This window comes from Orycteropus afer, unplaced genomic scaffold (genome assembly GCF_000298275.1).
Source record: "Orycteropus afer afer isolate SDZICR_OR568_19922 unplaced genomic scaffold, OryAfe1.0 scaffold00019, whole genome shotgun sequence".
NCBI classification, from domain to species: domain Eukaryota; kingdom Metazoa; phylum Chordata; class Mammalia; order Tubulidentata; family Orycteropodidae; genus Orycteropus; species Orycteropus afer.
In genome coordinates this window covers 19,140,416-19,163,464 of record NW_006921606.1, presented here as the reverse complement: position 1 = coordinate 19,163,464, position 23,049 = coordinate 19,140,416, and the positions used below count along the sequence as shown (strand labels likewise).

General features: G+C 47.9%; 1 protein-coding gene across 1 annotated transcript in view; it reads right to left on the bottom strand.

Annotated features, from left to right (window-relative positions):
• Positions 1-13,779, bottom strand: part of RGMA (repulsive guidance molecule BMP co-receptor a) — a 32,656-nt gene extending 18,877 nt beyond the window's left edge. The window contains exon 1 of the mRNA XM_007959960.2: positions 13,551-13,779. Coding sequence (XP_007958151.2) covers positions 13,551-13,632 — 82 coding nt within the window. The 5' untranslated portion in view covers positions 13,633-13,779. The remainder of the gene's footprint in view (positions 1-13,550) is intronic.
• Between the last annotated feature and the right edge of the window lie 9,270 nt (positions 13,780-23,049).

Genomic DNA, 23,049 nt, shown 5'->3' with positions numbered 1-23,049 from the left:
CTGCCATCTCTCCAGGATGTAATGTGGCTCTCCCGGCCCTGCTTGCCTAAAGTGGATGTGAACTGGGCTGTCATTTCCCAGTTTCTTGGACCAAGGTTGGAAGTCTGAAAGGGACAGTGAACTGAGGGGCCGATGACCCATTCCTCCCTCCCAAGTCATCCAGCCCCTTCTATGCCCACTCCAATAAATCACTACCTCCTGCCCTACCCCAAGGTCAGGGACTTTAATGTAACCTAGCCCTGCATCATAAGGAAAAGGCTGTGGGCTGTGGCGTTACCTGCCACAGGGATCCCACAAGGGCTGTTTTTTTGTGCCATTATCTTGAAAACAAACAAACAAACAAAATCCAGCACACAATTTTAATTCCTAGCAATAAAGTGCTGATGGTTCTGATTGAAGGGCCCAACGAAGAAAGGGGAGGAAGGTTTAAGAGTGTGAAACACATCTTAGCGCACTTGAGCTAGCAGGGGGAGCCACCCTCATATTGTCAGTAGGGACATGACAGAGGGAGGACAGCCAAGCTCCCAGCTGGGTAGACACTGCCAGTACTGCAGATGGAAAACAGGCCCCTCCTAGACCTTCTGCCACCTACTGATTGATCCAAGACAGCCAAGTTGGTCGGAGCTCAGGGATTAAAGAACCCAAACGGAATATGAGTTCTGACTGTGTCCTTGGACAAGGCACCTCTCAAACTCAGCTCACTTTTGGTACCTGGAGCTCCACCTCACAGAAAAAAGGCACTGTTGCCATCAAGTCAATTCTGACCCATGTCAACACCAAGTGTTCCAGAGCAGAACCACCCTAAACCAAAAAACCAAATTCACTGCCATCAAGTAGATTCCGACTCATAATGACTCCCATTGGATTTCCAAGGCTGTAGATCTTTATTGAAGCAGGCTGCCTCATCTTTCTTCTGCAGAGTGGCTGGTGGGTTCAAATCACTGACCTTTTCATTAGAAGCCAAATGCCTTAACCACTGTACCACCAGAGCTCCTACAACTACTCTGCTCCATAGGAATTTAAATGGCTGTGACCTCTCAGATCACCCAGCCTTTCTTCTGGCGCCTCTGGGTGGACTCAAACTTTCACCCTTTCAGTTAGCATGCAAGCATATGAACTGTTTGTACCACACAGGGCCTCTCCTCACACACTCCAGAAAAATACAAAGGCATCCACACACAGCTTTATGTTCCTTAGAATGGAACTGAGATGAGGTGTAATGACCCTGCATGGTTTGCTGTGACCCAGGCCTCATGAGGCCTACAACTTTTAGGACGAACTACTGTGAAACAAACAGGAGAATCTAATTTTTGTTGTCGTCTTTATGTGCCATTGAGTCAGACCTGACTCATAGCAACCCCTCCTTGGGTTTCCGAGGCAGTATCACCAGGAAGTAGATTGCCCAACCTTCCTTCCAAGGAGTGGCTGGTGGGTCTGAACCACCTGCCTTCAGGCCCACAGAAATAGTGGCCTGGCCTAGAACTTACCAAGAAGAACCCTTGAACTTTCTCCAGAGTCTCCTTTCCTCTGAGCCCATGAGAGATTTAATGGAGAGGCATTTAATGATGGGGCAGGATAACTTTGTGGGAGTCATGGGCCCCTCCACTCACTGCCTGTGGACTGTCTCCAGCCCAGGCTCCCAAGGTGGGTTCCCAGCAAGGTCTACAGGGTAGGAGGATATTTACACCTCAAGGGGGTGGAAGTTGGCTGTACTCAGGTAGAGCTCTGGTAATCATCCCCCCCATTTGCTCCTGACTCGTGGAATTAGGGCCAGAGCTGGCTACTTCTCTGTGTAACCCACTCTACCAAGACCCCTAGCCTCTGTGACCACACTCAATGTTTCCTTCTCAAAGTGCCACAGAATTTTAGATCCTGGGAGCCAAGGGACACTAGGCGTCAATGATGTCCACCTCTGGATGGGCCAGTGGCAGGGTATCTCCTTATAGCACCCCTGACAGATGGGCATCCAGCCTTCACTGACAGGGAAATTCTGCCAGGGCAGGGCTGGTCCCTTCTGCTTTGGGCAGTTCAGCCCTCAGTATACCCACCACTGCATCTTAGAGCTCCCCCACCCCAAGGGCCTCGGCCCTTCTCCCTGGCCATATCTGTTTACCAGCTGTTGTTGAGTCCTAATCTTGGGTAGCGCAAATGGTTAAAGCGCCCAGCTGCTAAACTGAAAGATTGGAAGTGTAAGCCTTCCTGGGGGTATCTCAGAAGAAAGGCCTGGTAACCTACTTCTGAAAAGTTAGTCATTGAACACCCTGTGAAGCACAGCTCTACTCTGACACACATGGGTCACTGGGCGATATAGAGAGCTACATCACAACCATGCTTCAGAATCGAAGATTTCATTTGAAGATTTGCTTCCCTTTGTTGCCTTCTTCCGCTTCAACCTTGTCTGTGCCTCTCCAGACCATCATGCAACAAAGCCTGCAGAGCTCAGTGCAGCCAGGAGGCGGCTCATCTTCCCAGCTGGCCCCAGAGTCCTGGGAGCTGTGGCCCCTCAGCTGGGTCCCAGAATCCTGACACTCACACTTCATACTCATAGCATCACAGGCGATTTGTGGACTTTTTACACCCAGTGCCCTGCTGGGTCTCCCGCACCATTCCTGGGGGAGGCATGGGTCTTCCCACGTGCCCCGGACCCCGAGGGAAGTACGCGCCCCACATACCCATTAAGTGGGTGTATATAAAACTTCACTGTTAGGGGAGGTGGTCTCAGACTACCTTCCTCATGGACTGAAACACAGCAAAGAGAGAAATCACAGCTAAACAGCTTGCCTGACAGAGTGCTTTTCTTTTAAACAAGCAACCTCGTGCCTTTCGGAAACGTATAGACGGGGGCAGAGAGTTTGCAGCATCAGTTTTACCGAGCTTGGCAGGGTGAGAATATCTGTGCACTAGCAAGGCATTCGTGCAGCTTTCAGAGACCTCCTTTGAACTGTTAATCAAGCCCGATCTTTCCAAATAATAGCCTGATTATCACCGCCCTGTTTACATAACAAAGAAGCCCAATAAAACTTATTTCGCTGTGCAAAGAGGGGGTGTGAACGGTCAGCGCTGAGAAAGAAGTCTTAGGAATGCAGAGAGCCGCTCCACAGCCTGAACCCAGGAATAAAGACAATGCAATTTGCCACCAAGAAAAGCCCAACAGACCAATAAATTATCCGTGTGCAAAGGGACTAGATCAAGTTTCAGTTGCCCTGTGGGAGGGGGTGGGGATGAGGGGTGGGGTGAACCAGGAGACAGAAAAAACTGCCTCCTCTTAAAGGGGTAAGGCTCATTTTGAATCCAAGCCCCATGGCCACTTTGTTTCTGTGCAGCTCTGTGGCATGCACAGTAACTGCATACATTTAGTCATTCATAGAAAGTTCTGGACTTTTTATTGCATGCCAGGTACTGTGCTTGAGGCTGTTCCTGGATCAAGCCCCAGTTAAGTCTTTGTGCTCCAGTGGAGTCAGCCCAGAGGGTCCTGACTGACACAAGCAGTTTGGGAATCTGCTGCCAATCTAAAGGTTGATGGTTCCAATCCATCCAGTGGCTCTGTAGAAGAAAGGCCTGGCAATCTGCTTCCATAGAGATTACAGCCAAGAAACCCTATGGAGCAGTTAGTTCTACTCTAACATATGGGGTCACCATGAGTTGGGGGCCAATTCAAGAGCAGCTAACAAGTCAGCCCTGGAAACTTATGGAATGCAAAGCAATACATCTGGATCATAAACAACAATTAACATGTAAGAATGGAAGCAATGGGAGGTTGTCAAAGAATTATCTCAACCACGCTCTGAAGGGCAGTTAGGATTTTGACACATGGCATGGCAGAAGTTCCGAGGCAAGAAAGCTCAAGCAGCCTCCAGAACAAATGAGAATGGCTAGTGGTGAAGTGCTGGTTGGGTGACTGTGGCCAAGAGTTTGGGGCCAGACGTGAAAGCCTTGAATGCGAGCCGTGCCCATTAAAAGCAACTGTTGCTAAGCTTCAAGGCTTTTCCTATGCTCTGCTTTGTGGGGCCACAGCAAACCACATTTCTTTCTCTGTCACTCTCTGTTAGATTCTGCCACCAGGGGGCACTAGACAGAGGCTGCTGCCAGCGTGAGCACAGGTCACCTTTGGTCTGATGTCTGTCTCTATCACCACCTCCCCCAGCAAAGGGCCTTGTTGCCCAAAGCAGCAGTTGATGTTAGCCTCCAGCATCTCTGCAGGATGCCTTGGAAGTCCCGATACTAGGCCCCTTCTCCACTTACAGGCCCTCCTCCAAGCTCCTCTTCCCTTTGCTCCCCATACCCTAATAGTGGAAGTTGCTTTCTGCAATTATCTGTGGTTGCAATGGTTCCTCAATGGTTCCTCTTTGCCTTTTCGGTCCTTGCTGTAAATGGTTAACATGCTCATTTGCTAACTGAAAGGTTGGAGGCTTGAGTCTACCCTGAGGCATCCTGGACAAGAGATGTGGCGATTTACTTCCAAAAATCGATGCACTGAGAAAGCAATGAAGCACAGTTCCACTCTAACACACATAGGGTCACCACTGTCAAAGTCAATTCCATGGCAACTTAAAAAACAAACCATTTAACATTTAATAACTCCCCCTATGAATTTCTCTATGTAGAAATACCCCATGTAGTTTTAGTTTATCCCACCAGACCTGGACTAATACACCAGCTTAAGGACTCAGACTTTGTCCAGTTGATTGTGGGGACTCCCTGACTATTTTTTGGTAAGGACATGGCATGATCAGATACTATTTTAGGAAGTGGAGTCACTTAAGGGGTGAGGAGGGCTTCCATGAGGACAGAGGCAGGTGAAGGAAGAGGGAGCAGCTTAAAAGAAAAATCACTCTTGTAGCCTCTGTGGAGAAGTCAGCCTGGAACCTTACAGCCCACATGGCCCACCTCCTCACCACCCACCTACCCTGGGCAGCAGAGTGTGGAAATTTGTCTAGCAATAGGAAACACAACAGGCTCTGAAGGTGATGGGGGGAGGGGGCTCCAGGCTAAGTGGCCAACCTGATCTCACCCAGCAAGGGCTCACACTGTGATATCTTTTCTTTCCTATCCCTTGTTCCTATCCCTAGTTAGCACTGGACCTAGGGGAGGGGAGGGAAAGGACCTAAAACCAGTATTTGACAAACTCTGGCCTGGGCAGTGTTCTGGAGTCTCTGGGGGTGGGGAGATGCCTGAGGCTGCCTGCTTATGTCACCTTTGTAGGAATCTCACTCCATCATCCTGGCATCAACATCCAGGTGCTTGGCAGCAGACACCGAAAGGAACACACCCAGGTGACTGACTGAATTTTTCGCCAGATGCAACAGACCCTACCTTATTTAATTTACCAGCAGCCAGAATTGATCACCTTTCCTAAAAGGCATTCTTTCCCCAGGTCTAGCCAAGGAATGCCCCAGAGAACTGACCCAGGCCATGACTTGCCTTGTCTTCCACCCCTTGAATCCACTGGAATTTTCTAAGGGGCTTTCTCCAGGAACTGGCTACAGGACAAAGAGGATGCTTCTCAGAGAATCTTAGTTGATCTTGGAAGAGGAGGTCGGTGTTGGGGGAGCAGGATAGCAGAGGGTTAAGTCACTGCCACTTGGAGTGTGGCAGAGGAGGCCAAATACCACGTCAGGAGGTGAGGTAGGAGGCAAGGCCCTACTCGGCACACCAGCCAGGGCTCCTCCGGGAAGCCACTCTCCTGCACTGGATTCTCAGGCGCTGCTCGGCCCCAGCCTCTGTACATGCCAAGTCACTGCAAGAAACCACACTGGGTGCCAAGGAAAAGGGCACACCTCAGCTTTCCAAACAGGCCACCCTCCCCAAGCTCCCTACCACTGGGGGCCATGTGTGTCAAATCAACAGCAAGTAGGACAGGACCACTGTTAGAAAGCACGTGACTCTAGCCTCAGGCCCAGGGACACAAGCCGGCCAAGGCAAGGGGCTACAATCTTCTTTGGCTAAAAGGGGTGGCCCATAGAGGGCAAGGGCTGCGCACAGGATTCTGTGTTGTTTTAGGGCAGAGAACCCCTGCGATGGCTGAGGACAATGACACTCTTCAGATGTAAATGAAGCTTGTAGGTGGGCCCAGTTCACTGTCCTGCTTTGAATCCAGGGCAGCTTTAAAGATGATTTTCCACCCTGGCTCCATCTTCAGCAATCCTGGGCTCATCTGCCTGGCTGCTGCAGGTCAAAATCCCTTTGAAGTGGCTTTCCTCCCTCACCACAGTTCCCAGGCCAGCCTTCCTCCTCCACCTTCCCCCTACAGTGGTAGGGCAAACACAGGCCAGCTGGGCACACGCCCAGCTAGAGCACACATGTGTGGGAGCCTGTGCTCATGGGACATTCTTCAGCACAGGGAGCAATAATGGGTTCCTTTCTGCAGGGATCTGGGAGCAGGGGAGCACTTTAATAGGTGTCTTGGCATCTTAACTGCTTGGGTGAAACAGTGCACAAAATCAATAAATAAGCAGAACCGAACAGACATAAATCTGACTTGGGAAAATCTGCACAATTACCGTCCTGCCAACTTGTTTTCCCAACCTGTGGCTGGGTGGCATCTTCCTCTTTGGAATGCTAAGCCAAGGGATGGAGAGATAGCAGAGGGAGCCTTTAGGAGACCAAAAAGTTAGACCTGTGGAAAATGTGATCACGCTTTATTCTGTTATCTAATCATATCTCCAAAGTTCCTTTCTTCTTAGTTTTCATCCCTTAAAGTCTTAGAGGAGGAGTCCTGATGGCGCCGTGGTTAAGCACCCAGCTGTTAAGCGAAACGTCAGAGGTTTGAATCCACCAGCGGCTGGCTCCTTGGGAGAATGATGTGGCAGTCTGCTTCCATAAAGATTACAAGCCTAGCAAAGCCTACTGGGCAGTTCTACTCTGTCATGTAGGGTTGCTGTGAGTTGGAATGGTCTTGACAGCAATGGGTAAAGGTTTGGACGTGCTACACAGCAAACTTAATGACTGTATTCATCCAAAACCTGTTATAAGAGAAAAGGATGTGTAATGTTGGGCAGCCTCTCTGACCTTCTGTCTCCTTGTCAATAAAATGAAAAAAGAATCCTCATGGAGATGTTGTGATGATTTTATGAGGCAAAGTATTTACAACATTCACTGGAGTGCCTGATGCACTGCAGACACTCAGTAATTGGGAAGACTCTTAACATCAGTACTTTCCTTCAAAATGTCATACTTTGGTGAGAACGTAATGGCATTACATCTTGAAGGCGCTCATGACAGTGTTAACTTCAGATGGTTATTCATCAGGGCTGAATTTTGGTTTATTTTAATTTATTTCTATTTGGCTTTTAGATTTAAAGGGGAGTATTGCTTTTATAACCAGAAAAAAAATATTGGAAAAAAATAAGAGTACCTGATAAAAAATGCCATTGTGTACATTGAGAAAACACACATACACACATACACTAATCCAAGGGTCCTATGGGTGCCTTGAGTGTGCCTGGTGTGGAGAAGAATATAAAGAAGCAGAAAATGGAGTTCCTGCCCTTAAGCATAGAACTCGGTGGTGTAGTGGCTAAGGCATTTGACTGTTAATGAAAAGGTTGGCGGTTCAAATCCACTAGCCACTCCATGGAACAAAGACCAGGCAATCTACTTCCATAAAGATTTACCACCTCGGAAATCCAATGGGGGTCACTATGAGTTGGAATTGACTTAATGGCAGTGGGTCTTTAGTTTTAAGGGAGCTCTGGTGGCATAGTGCCTAAGGCATTTGACTGCTAACCAAAAGGCTGGCGGTTCAAACCCATTAGCCACTCCTCAGAAGGAATACTGGGCAATCTACTTCCACAGAGATACTGCCTGGGGAACCCAAGGAGGGGGTCACTATGAGTTGGAACCGACTCAATGGTAGTGAGTTTTTTATTTTTTAAAAAAATAACTTAGAAGATAAAAACCTAAAACCACAAAGCAATGAAGCCAGAAGGAAGTAAGTACAGGCAGCAGCATGCTAGGCAACATGTGCCAAGGGCATCACTGGGTCTACTGGCCGAGGGTCTGCACTGGATCCCAGGAAATAGCATTGAATCAAGGCTTTGATCGAGAGGGTAGAGTAGCAGGCATTCCATTCCAAACTAGGCAGTGCATAAGCCAGGCCTGTGGGCTGCCCACCAGGTAAGGTGTGATGCGATGGGTTGTTGTTGTTATGTGCCATCATAGCGACCCCTCCTTGGGTTTCCAAGGGTATCACTATGGAAGTAGATTGCCCAACCTTCCTTCCGGGTGTGATGGGTAGTGGTGGGGAAATATGGGGAGGCAAGAGGTGACCTGGAGCTTGGGGCATGTGCTAGAAGCCACAGAAACAAGGCCCAAAGGAAGGGCGGGACCATTCCATTTCGGATGATACAAAGAGGACAAAGAGGAGCCAGGAGTTCCTGAGCAAGGATTTTAGAGTGATCCACTTGGCAATGGGGGTGAGGTTTGTGGGGACAGGTCCGAGAGCTGGTTTGCGGCTGCAACGTAGAAAGGTGACAATGGGAACAAGCAGGGAAGGTCAGAGGGAAGAAGGACCCTAGGCCCAGTGACTGTGCTGTACTGCGAGGCCCACTTCACACCTAGGACTTGCAGGTTCCAAGCAGTAGGGCCCCCGAGCAGAAACAAGCAAAGCACTTGTTGCAGGGACAGCACAGACAGAAAATGGCAATCATAGTCCTGGTGTGCCCAGGCCTGGTGGGGAGGCTCCCAGGACATACAGAACAATCATTAAAACTAGGAAAGTCCCAGGCAAACTGGGATAAACGTGTTACTCTAGAACAAACAGTGTCCAGTTTGAATTTTAGCCCACCACTAAAATCTGGTGGCGCTGAACCAAATTCACAGAGTCGGGGTTCTGTGCCTAATTCTAGACATGCATACTCTACCCAAGAGAGGGTTTTTAGCAGGAACCACCACTCCCCCAGCTTCCTGGGTGGTGCAAACGGTTAACAAGCTTAGCTGCTAACCAAAAGGCTGGAGGCTGAGTCCACCAGAAGCATCTTGGAAAAAAGAACTTCAGAAAAATTCGCCATTCAAAACCCTATGGAGCACAGTTCTATTTTGACACATATGGCAGAGCCATGAGTCGGAATCCACTCTACAGCAACTGATTTTATTCCTCCTGCCAACATGCAAACTGTTCTCCAGTCCCATTCTCTTAACTTCACAGAATCCCAGAACCACTTCTTCCCCATCTCTTATCAAAAACAGAAACAAAAGATCCCAAATCAGTTGCCACTGAGTTGATTCTAACTCATGGCAACCCCATGTGTGTCATAGTAGACTGACACTCCATAGCTATGACCTATCAGAAGCATATTGCTAGGGCTTGCTTCCAAGCCACCTCTGGGTGGGCTTGAACCACCAACCTTTCAGTTAGTGGCCCAGTGTTTAACTGTCTGCACCACCCAGGAACTCCTTCCTCATCTCACAGAACATCTTTATCTGTGAACAGTAACTTACGATCCATGTCTCCCCACATCCCTCTGAGTGCTGGGTGACTGCTGGCAACTTCTCCAGCCGCACAGTGCAAGTTTCACTGTCCAGACTAGAAGATGGGAAGATTTTCTCCTTACTCCTGCTTCACCATCAGGGCAGAAGGGACCTTCCATCTGAGGGGATTTCACATCCCTGCTCTCCAGGGAGCCGAAGCTCTGCTTTGTCAGCTCACTGCAGGACCCCCCCCCCCCCCGCCCCGCCAGCGTGTCACACAGCTGGCCCAATAGCTGCTCTGACACCATCTGGTTCTGTCAACTTGCTGTCATTTCATCCTCTCCTTTGCAATACAACTGGAGGAGCAGTGTGGTGGAAAGCAGGGTGACTTCCTGGGCCACTTGTAGAGACTGAAATAAGGTATCCTCTGTTTTTCAAAAATTCATTTTATGCCACTTCACTTTTATGAAAAGACCTACATGAATGCCTTTTTTCGCTAGCTGAAAGCAATCCGAAGATTTTCACTTTTATGAAAAAAAAAAAAAAAATGTGGAAGATGAAATGAGCGTTCGGCATCTATTTTGCAGCTAGCCAGAAAAGAAGCAGAGCATACCCGAAGCAGCAAGAGTGACATCGCCAAGCTCCTTCCCTGAGAACTATACTCAGCATCAAGGCACTAATGCTGGTCTGTGAACACTGTATGTTACTGTTACTTTAGGTTTTATGTGTTATTTGGTATGATTTGGTCAAATCAAAGGGAAAGAAATAAGGAAACAAAAAGACTGCAGTGCAATAGTTCTTAGAATAGTGGTCCTTGATCAGAATCAGAATCCCTTGGAGGGCCTATTAAAACAGACTTCAGGTCCCACCCATTCCCAGGGTAACTGCTTCAGTAAGTCTGGGGTACACCCAGAATCTGATGTCTAATTAGTTCCCAGATGATGCTGATGTTGCTGGTACACTCTGAGAACCACTACGCATGAATACAACAGCACCAAATACGAGTTACATGACAACATGTTCTAAATACATGCCTTTGATGGATTTCCTTTAGGAATGTTTTAATAAATCACAATGGCTTAAAAGATTGAAAAGTATCTATTCACTGCGTTTTGAAGTAGACGCTATTTGTAAGAAGGCTCTTCTACGGAGCCTTTTCTGGCCTCCCCTTTCTAGGTAGATATGACCACCTTTTGTGTGCCTGTCCCTGAACTTGTAGCATTGCTCTAGCAGATACCCCCATAGTCCACGGGACACTGCAGAGCCCTTTTTTCTTCACTAGTCTGTTGGCCAGCAGGGCGGATGCCCGGCCTCAGTCAGATGTGGGCTTGCATGTTGTCACTGAGTCAGGAATCTACTGGCTACACCTTACGTACACCTTGAATGAGTAGATGCAAACTCTCAAAAAGCACACACACACCGTGCAGTCTAGCACTGGTTAAGGCATCTTTTTCACATAACTATGTCCAGTTTAATTTGCACTCCTATGGGTTTACCCTTGGCAGCCTCCCAAGTTTACTAGCACTGAACAAACCGGTGCTTTCACGCAGCTCCTCCAGACACTTCCCACCTGTCTCACTGGGAGAAACTAGGGCACTCGTGTGGGTCCTCTGTGCTTCACACTTTCTTTTTTTTTCTCATGTTAACTCCAACCCTGTTCTCCTTGCCCCCTACCAGAGGCCTGCAGGTTTATTCCAAAGTGGCCCCTCTCCCAGGCCAACGTGTCAGAGCATAGGACAGTATGGCTCTTTGCCATGGAAATTAGCCATTTCAACTCTTTCTTAAAGAAACTGTCTTTTGACCCAGGTTTCTTAAGCACACAAGTTTCAGAGCCCCCATTTATTTAGTTTTGGGATATTAGAATCTCAGCTTTCAGTAAGGTGGGCAATTTTGACTAAAGGCAGCTGTCAAGGGCTCAAATTAGAAGAAACCTTAGCCATCTGGCACCACAGCACAGCAGCTATCTGTTCAATCTGCCAGGTTTGAGTTACCAGTCTCGAAGCCAACAAGAAATGGGTTTCTTGGAAACAAAAGTGATGGAATTCGGGTTGTGAATTATATAACCCGCCAGTTTTCCCCAGACTATGCCAAAATACTTTTAAAAATATTATATATGTATACATACATAAAAGTTTTTAAGATGGAGAAATAAACTGACAAGAAAACAACACAGCTCTACCAGATCCCTCTAACTCCTAGTACCTGCTAGGAGCCCTTCCTCTGCAGCCCAAGAAGTTAACAAGTACTGCCACTTTAAGAGCGAAAAGGTGTTGTTTTAAAGGCCTCTAAGCCCCCCTTCTCAATTTCAGCTTGGAGCTGAGATCACATCCCCCACTGCAGACAAGGGACAAAAGCCATTTATCAACGCATCTGATAAAACTTCCAATGGGCTGGATCTTTATCTAGACCTAACCGAGATGAACACAAATCGCAAGCCTCTGCTTCTTCAAAAGGGATTTTACTTCTTTTTCAAGCGGGTAATTTCTGTATTTTTTCAATTTTGGGGAGGGAACCAAATCAGCCTTTGGGTAGACCCTAAGAAAGATGGGGAAAGGGCCTGTGAAAAGGAAAGGTGGGTAGGGGAGGGCATGCTGCTGCTAGACCCGCTGAAGGTTTTATGAAGAGGCAACACCAGGGGCAAGGCCTCATTGGGGCACTGACACTTTCCCTTCATCTCTGTCCTTGGTTGGGGCCTCCCCAATGGAATCCAGGCTGAGGGGCAGGTTGCGGCTCTCCGGGACGCCCCAGGGGCACACAGCTGCCGAGAGAACTAGGCGCGCCGGCCCGGCGGGCAACTAGGGGCCCCCGGGGCAGGGCTGGGACTAGGGCTGGTAAACTGATCCTTCTCCCCCTACCACACTGCCTCCGCGCTTCTCCCGCCAGGAGCCCCAACTCGCAGCCAAGCCTAGCCCCGGCTGCTCAGTTGTGCTAGTTCTTTGAAACACACTTGGTGAGGAGCAAAAGAAAACAAACCAAACTGAGTCTAACTCAAATCTTTTCTTGCAAAGTTCGGCTGTACGCGGGGACTGCAGATCAGCATCCTGCTGTGGTGCAAAAGCCGCGCCCCGGACAAGCCCTCATTTTTGCTAAAAAGACACCTCTGAACTCTCCAATACAATGGACTGGGCTGGGAGATCTCGCCTTGCAACGGGGACCATTTGGCCCATGACAGTTTATTTGTATTTTTAGCAAGAGAAAAATGGGTATAAAGAGTTTAACTGGTGCTTTCCGGCTGTGTACAACATATGGCAAAAATGAAATAAAGTTTTACGAAACATTATAAAGAAAACAGACCAGGGGTTTAAGTTTCGTGCCTCCCCCCGCCCCCTGAAAGGAAGGAAAAAAAAAAAAAAAAGTAAAGAAACTGGAGCGTTTGGGAAGGAACAAATGCTTCTCTGTGGAGTAGGTCTCCCTTCCCCCAACAAAAACAAGAGGTCCGGGCTCCGAGGAATTTGAAAGCAGCGATCTGCCAAAAACATTGTGAAAAACTATGGGGGATTCATTGGAAACAGATGGGCTTTTTCAGCTTCAATTCTGAAATTCTCTCCCTTTCTGACACAATAAAAACAAACTAGGGGCGACGCGGAATGTTATCAAACAGCAATCTGGAGTCAACTAGAGCCGGGGCGTGGGCTTCCCCGCGTGGACAAGCGCGTGAGGGCGGGACGGGGTTCCCGAGGAGGGGCGATCAGCGATGCCTCGGGGACCTCAGGGCGCCTCCAGCTCCATCCCTGGGTATCCGGCAGTTTACAAACTGGTGGGCGAGGAGCTGGAGCGAGAACCCCTAGCACTTAGTCCATGCTTCCCCTCTTCTCCCTGCTCCGGGGCCCACACGGGGCGCGTCCCGGCACCCTATTCTGGGAAGGAAAGAGAGAAAGGGAGGCGCCCCCGGCTCTGAGACTTCCCCGGCCAACTCTTCGCTGCAGCCTGGTTAGGGTCCCTCCCTGGGTCCCCACAGGCATCCATCGCTCTGTGGGCAGGGCGCGGGAGAAACAAAGACCCGTGGAAATGGAGTGTGGAGACCCAAGGGGGGCGACAGCAAACTTCAGCCCAACTCACTCGCTTACGTATGGCCTACTAATGTGGGGGGCCGGGGATGCCGCCTGGCCGGCTGTCCCCGCTGGTCAGGGGCAGTGCCTTACCTGCGGGAAAGCTGCAGAGAAGAAAGGCGAGGGTCGGCCAGAATCCCAGGGCTGAACGTCCTGCCCCTCTCCCCATACCCATCCATCCAGCTCGGCCTGTTACCACTAGCCTCTCCCTGGAAGAAGAGTTGAGAAGAAAAGAAGACGGAAATCAATCACGTTGCGGAGTAAGGGCCGCCTCGCGCCGCCGGCGGGAGCAGCGAGCCGGGCGGCTCTGTCCACCTCTGCGGTGGGCGCCCGGCACCCCTCCCCACCCCGGCGCCCCTCCCTCCTCATCCATCACTCGGTCCCCTTCCAATGTCGACGCGTCCCTACCGCCCCCGCTGCCGCGCCCCGCCCCCGTGCGCTCGGGTTTCAGCGCCGCCCGCGGTGGAAGGCGGACCGAAGGGGACCAGACGGCCTGGCGGCTGCGCTCGCTACAAAACCTGGGTAACCCCGGCCCCGAAGCGAAGCACGCGCCCCGGCTCCCCGACCCCCTGCACTATCTCCAACCCTAGGCTGCCCACGTGGGAAAGCCCGGCTCCCGGGACGGCCAAATCCTGTAAGGCGCAAGGGTGGCAGCGCGCCCCCAATCCTCCCCGTGAATCTACAATCCAAGTAAAAACTGTGCTTGAAGACAAACCTCAGCCCCACTTCCAGACTGCCCTCCCGAAGCCGGCAGCGACATTCCCTATTAACAGTCATTTCTCGGACCTCCAGCCCCGGGTGCTGGAGGTGATAAGCGGTGAAAAACCCGTTTCCGAGTTGTCCTGGACTGGGAAGGATGGCCCGCGTAGATCTGGATCTCAGCCACTAACCCATCTCAGGGCCGAGCCATTCACCTTGCCAGGGCTGGCACCGTCTCCAGCATCCCTGTCAAGCCCCTAGCTGATTTCCAAGGACTTGTCCCTCCTGGCTGCACCCCGGAGCAGGAGCAGGAGCAGGAGCAGGAGGTCTGTGGGGCTGCTGGTCGTGATTGGAGAGCACAGATACCACCCCGGAGGAGGTGTAGATGCTGCTGCCCTCGCGGGACACGGAGTCCGGCCTCCAGGCGCTGCCTGGGAGACATCCCCAAGGCTGCTCCTGGGAGGGCATCAGGGTGGTGACCTTCCCTAATTCTGCCGCTTATTTTTCCAAGAAAAAAATGTCTCCTTCCCAAGATTTCCTAGACCCTGCAATTCTTCTACTGTTGTTGGGATGTTTAAGGGGCTGGTAACTGTACCTGAGAGACATCTTTTGGATGAAACACAAATAGGCCAAATCAAGTGTTTTCAGTCAAACCAATTCCTCCCTTGGTCCCTTTCACTCCACTTCCAAGCCTAGCTATCTGGTTCTTTTTTTTTTTTTCCCTTGGGGGGGGGGGGAGGTTGTGATAATTCTAGGTTTTTATCCAATTTAGATGTTTCTCTTAAGCTCTTGTTATCAAAGGCTTCACTTTTTGAAGGCCACAAAGGCAGTACAGCTGGGCCTGATGAGAGACTGCCTGCCAGGAGGGTAGTGTAGGAAGGAGCAGGCTATGGGAAGGAGAAAAGGGCTATATCTGTGAAAAGACAGCCAGGGGAGATGCCTGGATCTGACCTCCATAAAACAGGTAAGAAAGGGAAAGGAGACCCAGACCTGTTGGTTTGAGCAACAGGAACCTATTGTTTCCAAAGGTCAGAATGCCAAGGAGGGAAACGCTCAGTTATAGCTGGAGTTGCTCTGTATTTCCCTCAAATATTTTGGTCCAAGACCAAGTGGAGGGCAGTGGAGGTTTGGTGATAGAATTCTTGCCTTTCATATGGGAGACCCAGGTTTGAGTCCCAATCAATGCACCTCATGTGCAGCCACCACCTGTCTGTTAGTGGTAGTCTGTGTGTTGCTATAACGCTGAAAAGGTTTCAGTGGAGTTTCCAGACTAAGATGGACTAGGAAGAAAGCCTTGGTAATCGACTTCTGAAAATCAGCCAGAGGAAACCCTATGGATCACAACCCTATGGTCTAATCCTCAACTTCTCATAGGGGTAGCACAGGACTGCACAGAGTTTCATTCAGTTGTGTATGAGGTCACCGCATAGTCAGAGGCAGACTTGACAGCCACTAACAACAATAAAGATCAACAGGTTCTAATAGCTCTCCCAGTTACTGGTTTGGGGTACCAGTTAGCAAAATGCTATGGCTTTGACCAGTGAAAGTCCACTGCCTTAAAATCCAGGTTGGCAGTCCTTGGTCAGACTCCCAACAATTGATCCTACAGAATCATAGGACAGTGTTTCATTCCAGTTGCAACTCTGGGACACTGAGCCAGACACAAAGCCAGTCAGCATTAAGACACTGAGTGACTCTTCCATCTCTGAGGTCTACCAACAAACACCAATTGCTGGACTCTGCCTTTCACGAGCTAGTTTTAACGTCTCTTGCTGTTGAGAGAGAACATTCCCATCAGCCACAACAGTGAATGAAACACCCACCAGTGCTGTAGCTTCATCTTCAGGCGGGGACCACAGTTGTTCTGGGTCCAGCAGAGAACAATGCAGACTTCGGAAGACCTGAAATCAGGCCCTTCCAGAGCTGCCCTTGCTCAACAGGGATGTTCAGGAGGAGGACTTTTAACATCTACACCAGAATTTCTTCAGATCCATAAGGGGCAGGATGATAAATCATCACCCCAGGATTGTAACCAAATACAACTTGGGAGAGTCTCCCCATCGTGGGGGTTCCTCAGTGTCCCTGTTAGGGTAATGGCCACTATTTTGGGGAGAGATTCAAGTTTTATATGACCTGAGCAACTAATTTGAGAAAGGGATAGAAAACCGTTTTTTGTTTTTTTTTTTCTCCCAGGAGGAGAAATGTGTGTTGACTGAGGTTGAATTTGGACCTCACAAAATGGGGATTTGGCCATCACACAGTTTAGACTATCAGGAGAAATCTAGCCTAAAATAGAGCAGCATGGGATTCTGTCGACCTTGAGGAATCTTATCTATACTGGCCAAACCAACCAGCTTATTGACAACTCCCCAGCTCTGCAGGAATAAATTCTTAAAACATTGGGTTTTGGAACTCAGCAATCTATTTGCCACAGGAACTCCATTAACCCTAAGTATAGTTGACTTTGGAGTCTCTAGGTGAAGTACATGGTCAAAGTGCTCCACTGCTATTCATAAGGTTGGAGGTTCGAAGTCCACCCTTGGAATAAAGGTTTGGCTTTCAAAAAACTCAGCTGTTAAAAAACTCATGAAGCACCCAGTTCTACTCTGACACACATGGACCCACCGTGAGTTGGAAATGACTTGAGGATAGCTAGTTTGGTATTTGACTTCAAACAAATCACCTCACAGCGTCTGCCCACGAGCTCTTTCTCCCTGAAATTGGCACCTCCGCCCCTGGGACTGAGCTTTTTTCATGTAGGGTCCCTACTGCCTTTTCTGAGTCCTAGCTGTGGAGACCCCACTGCTAAGGGAGGTGTGGAAGAGTGAGGGGAGAATTTCCACAGTTAAAGCCTTAGAAAGGAAAGGTTCTATGTAAGTCTGAAGCCTCCCAGTGACAGCATTCTACAGGGACTCCAGCTTTGTATGCCTCTGAGTATAGACAGGTGTTTCCCAAAGCAAGGCCTGAGTCATCTGTCAACATTGATTCAACACCTACTGTGTGCCAGGCACTGAACTAGTCCCTGGAGGATAAAGAAGTAAATTAGCCAACACTTTTCCTCACAGGCATTTGACTGCTAACCAGAAGGCTGGTGGTTCAAACCCACCAGCCATTCCTCAGAAAGAAGACTGGGCAATCAACTTCCGTAGTGATACTACCTCAGAAACCCAAAGAGGGATTGCTATGAGTCAAATCCAGCTTGACAGCAGAGAGTTTTTTCCTCCTCACAGGGCTGGTATGGCTGGTAGAAACAGATAGAGGAAGACAGGGATAAAGAACAAGAAGTTAAGCCTAGGGAAGGCATGACTGACAAGGCCATCTTTGCAAGGTGCCTTGAAAGATTCATTTACAGTAATAATGACAGTAATCATGACTGATATTTTGATGAGCTCTTACATTGTGTCAGGTGCTGGCCAAGTACTTTACATTTCTAGAATCTTTATGCTAAACCAAACCAAAACGCAAACATGTTGCTGTGGGGTTGAATCCGATTCATAGCGACCCCTCCCTGGGTTTCCAAGGTGGTATCACTACGGAAGTAGATTGCCCAACCTTCCTTTCGGAGGAGTGGCTGTTGGGTTTGAACTGCCAGCCTTCTGGTTAGCAGTCAAATGCCTTAGGCACCGCGCCACCAGAGCTCTCCCTCTTTACGCTAAGGTAGGTTCTATTATCATTCTCATTTTCCAGATGAGGAAATTGAGGCTGAGAACACTTAAGCACTCACCCAATTCGCTAGCTAATAAACAGCAGAGTTGAGCTCTACAGGCCCCATACTTGGCGAGCTAGGTGCCTGTCACTCCAGTGATGGTGAGCAAGTCCTCACCAGGCTTAAAGTCAAGGCCCAACAGAAAACTTAACAATTGTCTTCAATAAAGCATAACGAGCAGGCGCCAGGGCCGCCAACCCAGTCTGGGGTGAGGGGTGGGAAGGGACGTGTTCCCAGTGTGGGAGCGAGCCAGGGGCAGATGGTGGGCATGGGAGAGGAAGCCAGGAAAGGATTCCAGGTAGTAGGCACAATGAGTACAGCATGTACAAAGGTGTGGCCTGCCTGAGGATCTGGAAAATCCTGAGTATGGCGACAGGAGAGGAAGGTAAGGTTGGAGGGGAAGGAAGCTTGGGAAAGCCTGTGTGGGTCTAAGGCAGGCTCTGTACATAGGTGGGATTTAGCACCCGGGAGCCCCACCTGAGGTCGCAAGAAGGGAAATAATTTATTCTTTTGGGAGACCACTGTGGAGCTGAGTTTGAATCTTGGGGAGGGGCCAGGGCTGAGCATCAGTATTTTTTATGAGCTCCCTCAGATGACTAATGTGTACAGTATGCCTGTCGTTAGCTGCTGTCAAGTCAAACCCTGACTCATGGCGACCCCATACACTGTTGTGCTCCACAGAGTTTCATTAGCTAATTTTTCAGAAGTAGATCACCAGGTCTTTTTTCCTAGTCTGCTTTAGTCTGGAGGTTCTGCTGAAGCCTGTTCAACATCATGGCAACAGCCAAACCTCCAGTGACAGGTTGTGGCTGCACATGAAGTGCATTGGCCCAGAACTGAACTTGTATCTGCTTCATGGAAAGTGACAATTCTACCACTCAATTACCAATGCCACCCAGAGAGAACTGCTAGGTTTGTAAATTCTATCAATCTCTGGCCCATCCTTTTCCCCTCATTAGCCCCTGGGTGCACATAAGACCCAAAGTCAATCGATTTACTCCATCAGGCTTAAACTCAAAGCAAAACAGATAATTACTTTCAGGGATGCAGTGACTGTCAAGTGACCCAAGACAGACCAATCACAATCATTCCCAGATGGCTACTATAGGAGAGCCTGCTCCAAGCCTGGTCTCTGATTCCTATATTAGAAGGGTAAGTGTTAACGATTGTTGGGGTTGAAGACCTATTGGCAGAGCTAGCACATGGTTTTTCATTGTTGTTGAGAATATACATAGCAAACTACACACCAATTCAACAGTTCCTACATGTACAATTTGGTGACACTGTTACATTCTCCCAGTTGTACAACTGTTGTCACCCTCCTTTTCTGAGTTGTTCCTCCATTAAAATAAAGTCACTGCCCTCTAAGGTTCTCATCCAATCTTTCAAACTGCTGTTAGGAATTTGATTCCAAATAGTTCTTAAAAGTGCATAGTATCCAAGGAAGACATTTTTTACTAATTAAGCTAAACTACTGTTTGGTTGTTAAGAAGACTTCCAGGAATATTTTTGGTTTAAGGTTTAAAGATTATCTCAGGGCAAAAGTTTCAGGGGTTCATCCAACTTCCTCAGCTACAGAAAGTCTGGTTGTTGTTGTTGTTGTTATTTGCCGTCGAGTCGGCCCCGACTCATAGCGACCCCTCCTTGGGTTTCCGAGGCAGTATCACTACGGGAGTAGGATTGCCCAACCTTCCTTCCGAGGAGTGGCTGGTGGGTTTGAACCGCCAGCCTTCTGGTGAGCAGTCAAGTGCCTTAGCCACTATGCTACCACAGAAAGTCTGGAGTCCATGATAATTTGAAATTCTATTCTGCATTTCCCCCTTTTGATCAAAGATTCTTCCATAGAATCTTTGATCAAAATATTCAGTATTGGTAGCCAGGCACTTTCCAGTTCTGGACTCATGGCAAAGGAGGCAGTTGTTCTTTGAGGCAATTATCAACACACTGCATATCCTCCTCCTATTCCCGACTCTTCTTCCTCTGTTGTTCCAGGCAAATAGAGACCATTTGTTGTGCCTTGGATGGCATCTTGTATGCTTTTAAGACCTCAAGCACCACCCCACGAACTAGAAGGTAGAACTGGAGCACTAAACATTAACATGTTAATGTTCAGTGTTAATGTTAGGCCAATTAACTGGGATGTCCCATGAAACCATGACCCTACACCTCCAAACCAAGACACCAAATTCCATGAGGTTTTTGGCTGTATGTAAGAGCCCCAGCAGCTACTCGTTGTTGCTATAAATGTATTTATCACACAAGTTTTGCCAGTTCAACTCTTCATAGGTACACAGTTTCTGATAGCAATTATAGCAATCGGCTGTGCAACCTTATCTTCAATCAATGAGATTTTTCCATCACTGTTAACTCCCCTTTTCTCCCTCTCTTCTTCCCCTGGTAACCACTAATAAACTTTGGTTTCTATACATCTGCCTTTTTTTTTTTTTTAATTTTTATTTGAAATCTTTTTATATAGAGCCCTGGTGGCCTAGATGTTAAAGCATTTGCCTGCTAACTAAAAGGTTGATGGTTTGAACCCACCAGCTGCTCAGCAGCTTCCATAAAGATTTACAGCCTTAGATACCCTATGGAGCAGTTCTACTCTGTCCTACAGGGTCACTATGAGCTGGTATTGACTCAATGGCCATGAGTTTTTTTGTTTTTATCTTTTTATATAAGTGAGGTCATACAACATTTGTCCTTTAGTAGCACAGTTTTTTTTTTTTTTTTTTTACTTAGTTTGTATTTTATCTAGGATCCCTGGGTGGCGCAAACGGTTTGTACTAGACTACTAACCAAAAGATTAGTGGTTCCAACCCACTCCATGGTGCCATGGAAGAAAGACCTGACAGTCTGCTTCTATTAAGGTTATAGTCAAGAAAATCCCACTCTGTCACACATGGGGGAGTTCTACTAGCATAGTGCCTAAGGCACTTGACTGCTAACCAGAAGGCTGGCAGTTCAAACCCACCAGCCACTCCTCGAAAGGATGGTTGGGCAATCTACTTCCGTAGCAATACCACCTCAGAAACCCAAAGAGGGGTTGCTAGGAGTCAAAATTGACTCGATAGCAGTGAGTTTGGTTTTGGTTTCTGGTCACACATGGGGTTGCTATGAGTCAGAATCTACTTAACAGCAATGGGTGTTTTGTTTTGGTATTTCATCTGGTGAGCTTTGAGGGGGCAGATGGGGATTTTCAGGGCTTACTCTCCTCAAATACTTGAGCACATGACTCCTTAGGTCCTCTGAGCCACACCAGTACCTGTTCCAACTATGAAAGCCAGCAAAGTTCCTTAGTTTGCTTATACTAGTTTGCACCAACAGAGCCCTGATTAATGCAGAGAAAATGAATGGTCCAGCCCTTGTCCCAAGAAGTATTTTTGCTGGCCTCAAGAGTGCAGGGATATTTTACCAAATGGCTCTTAATCTGTTATTTGTTAATTGGCTAAGAATTTTTAAACACTTCTTGAGCAGCACTCCCACCTGTTGTTGAAAAATGTTTGCCTATCCTTTGTCTTAAGGAACTGAGTTACTTGAATTTATGAGTCAAAGTGAAAACAAATCTTTTTCTAAAACATTTATCCCTTAAATTCCTCTTTCAAACTTCAAGGGCTATCCTGCCTGGAGTCTGGTCGTCTCAGATTTGATGAACCAGTCCTGTTCACTTTCTCTATAACCTTCCACGTTTTACAGACATTGATGATATCACCTTTCTGGCTTCATCTTTCCACACTTAAGCCCTTCAGGACAAAGCAGCCCAGCCTCTCGTGGAACCTTTTATCTGGGTGATTGTTCACCCTTCTACAGTTCTCAAATATTTTTCTCCAGGGGAAGGTAATAAAACTGCCAGGTTTGGGTAGAGGCTGGGTGGAATACTATTTTTGGCTTGGTTTCCAATACCATTTCTGAAAGCAGTTTAGCCTTTTCTGAACATTTGGTCCTGCACAGCCTTTAGCAAACAAACATTCTGTAAAAACCCCAAGATCCCTTTTTGTGGCTGTAAACAAACTGGGCAGAGTCTATTTTTCTTGTAACTTGGATTATGTTCTCCTAAATGCATTAACTGAGGCTTGCCCCTGCGAAAGCTTAATATGCATTTTCTTGCTAACTCACAAATGCGTCCTGCAGTTAATCAGTTTGCTTGCCATCTCTCCATAGGCCTGAAACCTTCTGACCATTCTCTCCTTCAGATAATCTATGTAAATTTAAACTAAATCTGAGCGCACCAGTGATCCTAGGGGAACTCATTGTTTATATAATTCTTCACCCAGAAAAGTACCTGTTTATCCTATATTTTGTTTCTTGCCGCTAAGGACAATTCTGATCGTGATGATTTTCCCCACACACATTCTGGGGCGGCTTAATGTTGCAAATGACCTTTGGGGTGGAACTTTGTTAGAAGGAATTTTCAACATCTAAACATAATTCATCCTTGGGTTTCTCCCTTGTCTCCAGGCCTGTTTCTACCTCCTCAAGAATGATAACAGATGGTCCAATTTCATGTGCTCTTTTCAGAAAGTATGTTGAGCTTCATCCAGTTAACTGAGATTTTTACAAAGTGCTCAGTGATATTATTTTCTACTATATAGTCCCCCAAAGTGGCATTAGAAGTGATACTTCCTAGGCAGGTGGGAGGGAGCATTTTCCTGTTGTGGGCTGAATTGTGTCTCTTAAAAAGGTATGTCCAAGTCCTAACCCCCAGTACTTGTGAATGTGACCTTATTTGGTGGCATTATTTGGAAACCGCAATCTTTTCAGATATAATCAAGTTAATATTAGGGTGAGCTCTAAATACAATGACTGGTGTCCTTATAAGGTCATGTGAAGTCACAGGAACACAGAAACACACAGGGAGAATACAACAGAATGGTAGAGGCAGAGATGGGAGTGATGTAGCTGCATCAACTGGACCAATAAGCAACATCATAATAAATGGAGAAAAGATTGAAGTTCTCAAGGATTTCATTTTACTTGGATCCATAATCAACACCCAGGAAAGAAGCAATCAATAAATCAAATTATGCACTGCACTGAGCAAATCAGCTGTGTTGTTGTTATGTGCCGTCAAGTCAGACCCGACTCATAATGACCCCTTCTTGGGTTGCCGAGGCAGTGTCACTATGGAAGTATATTGCCCAACCTTCCTTCTGAGGAGTGGCTGGTGGGTTTGAACTGCCAGCCTTTTGG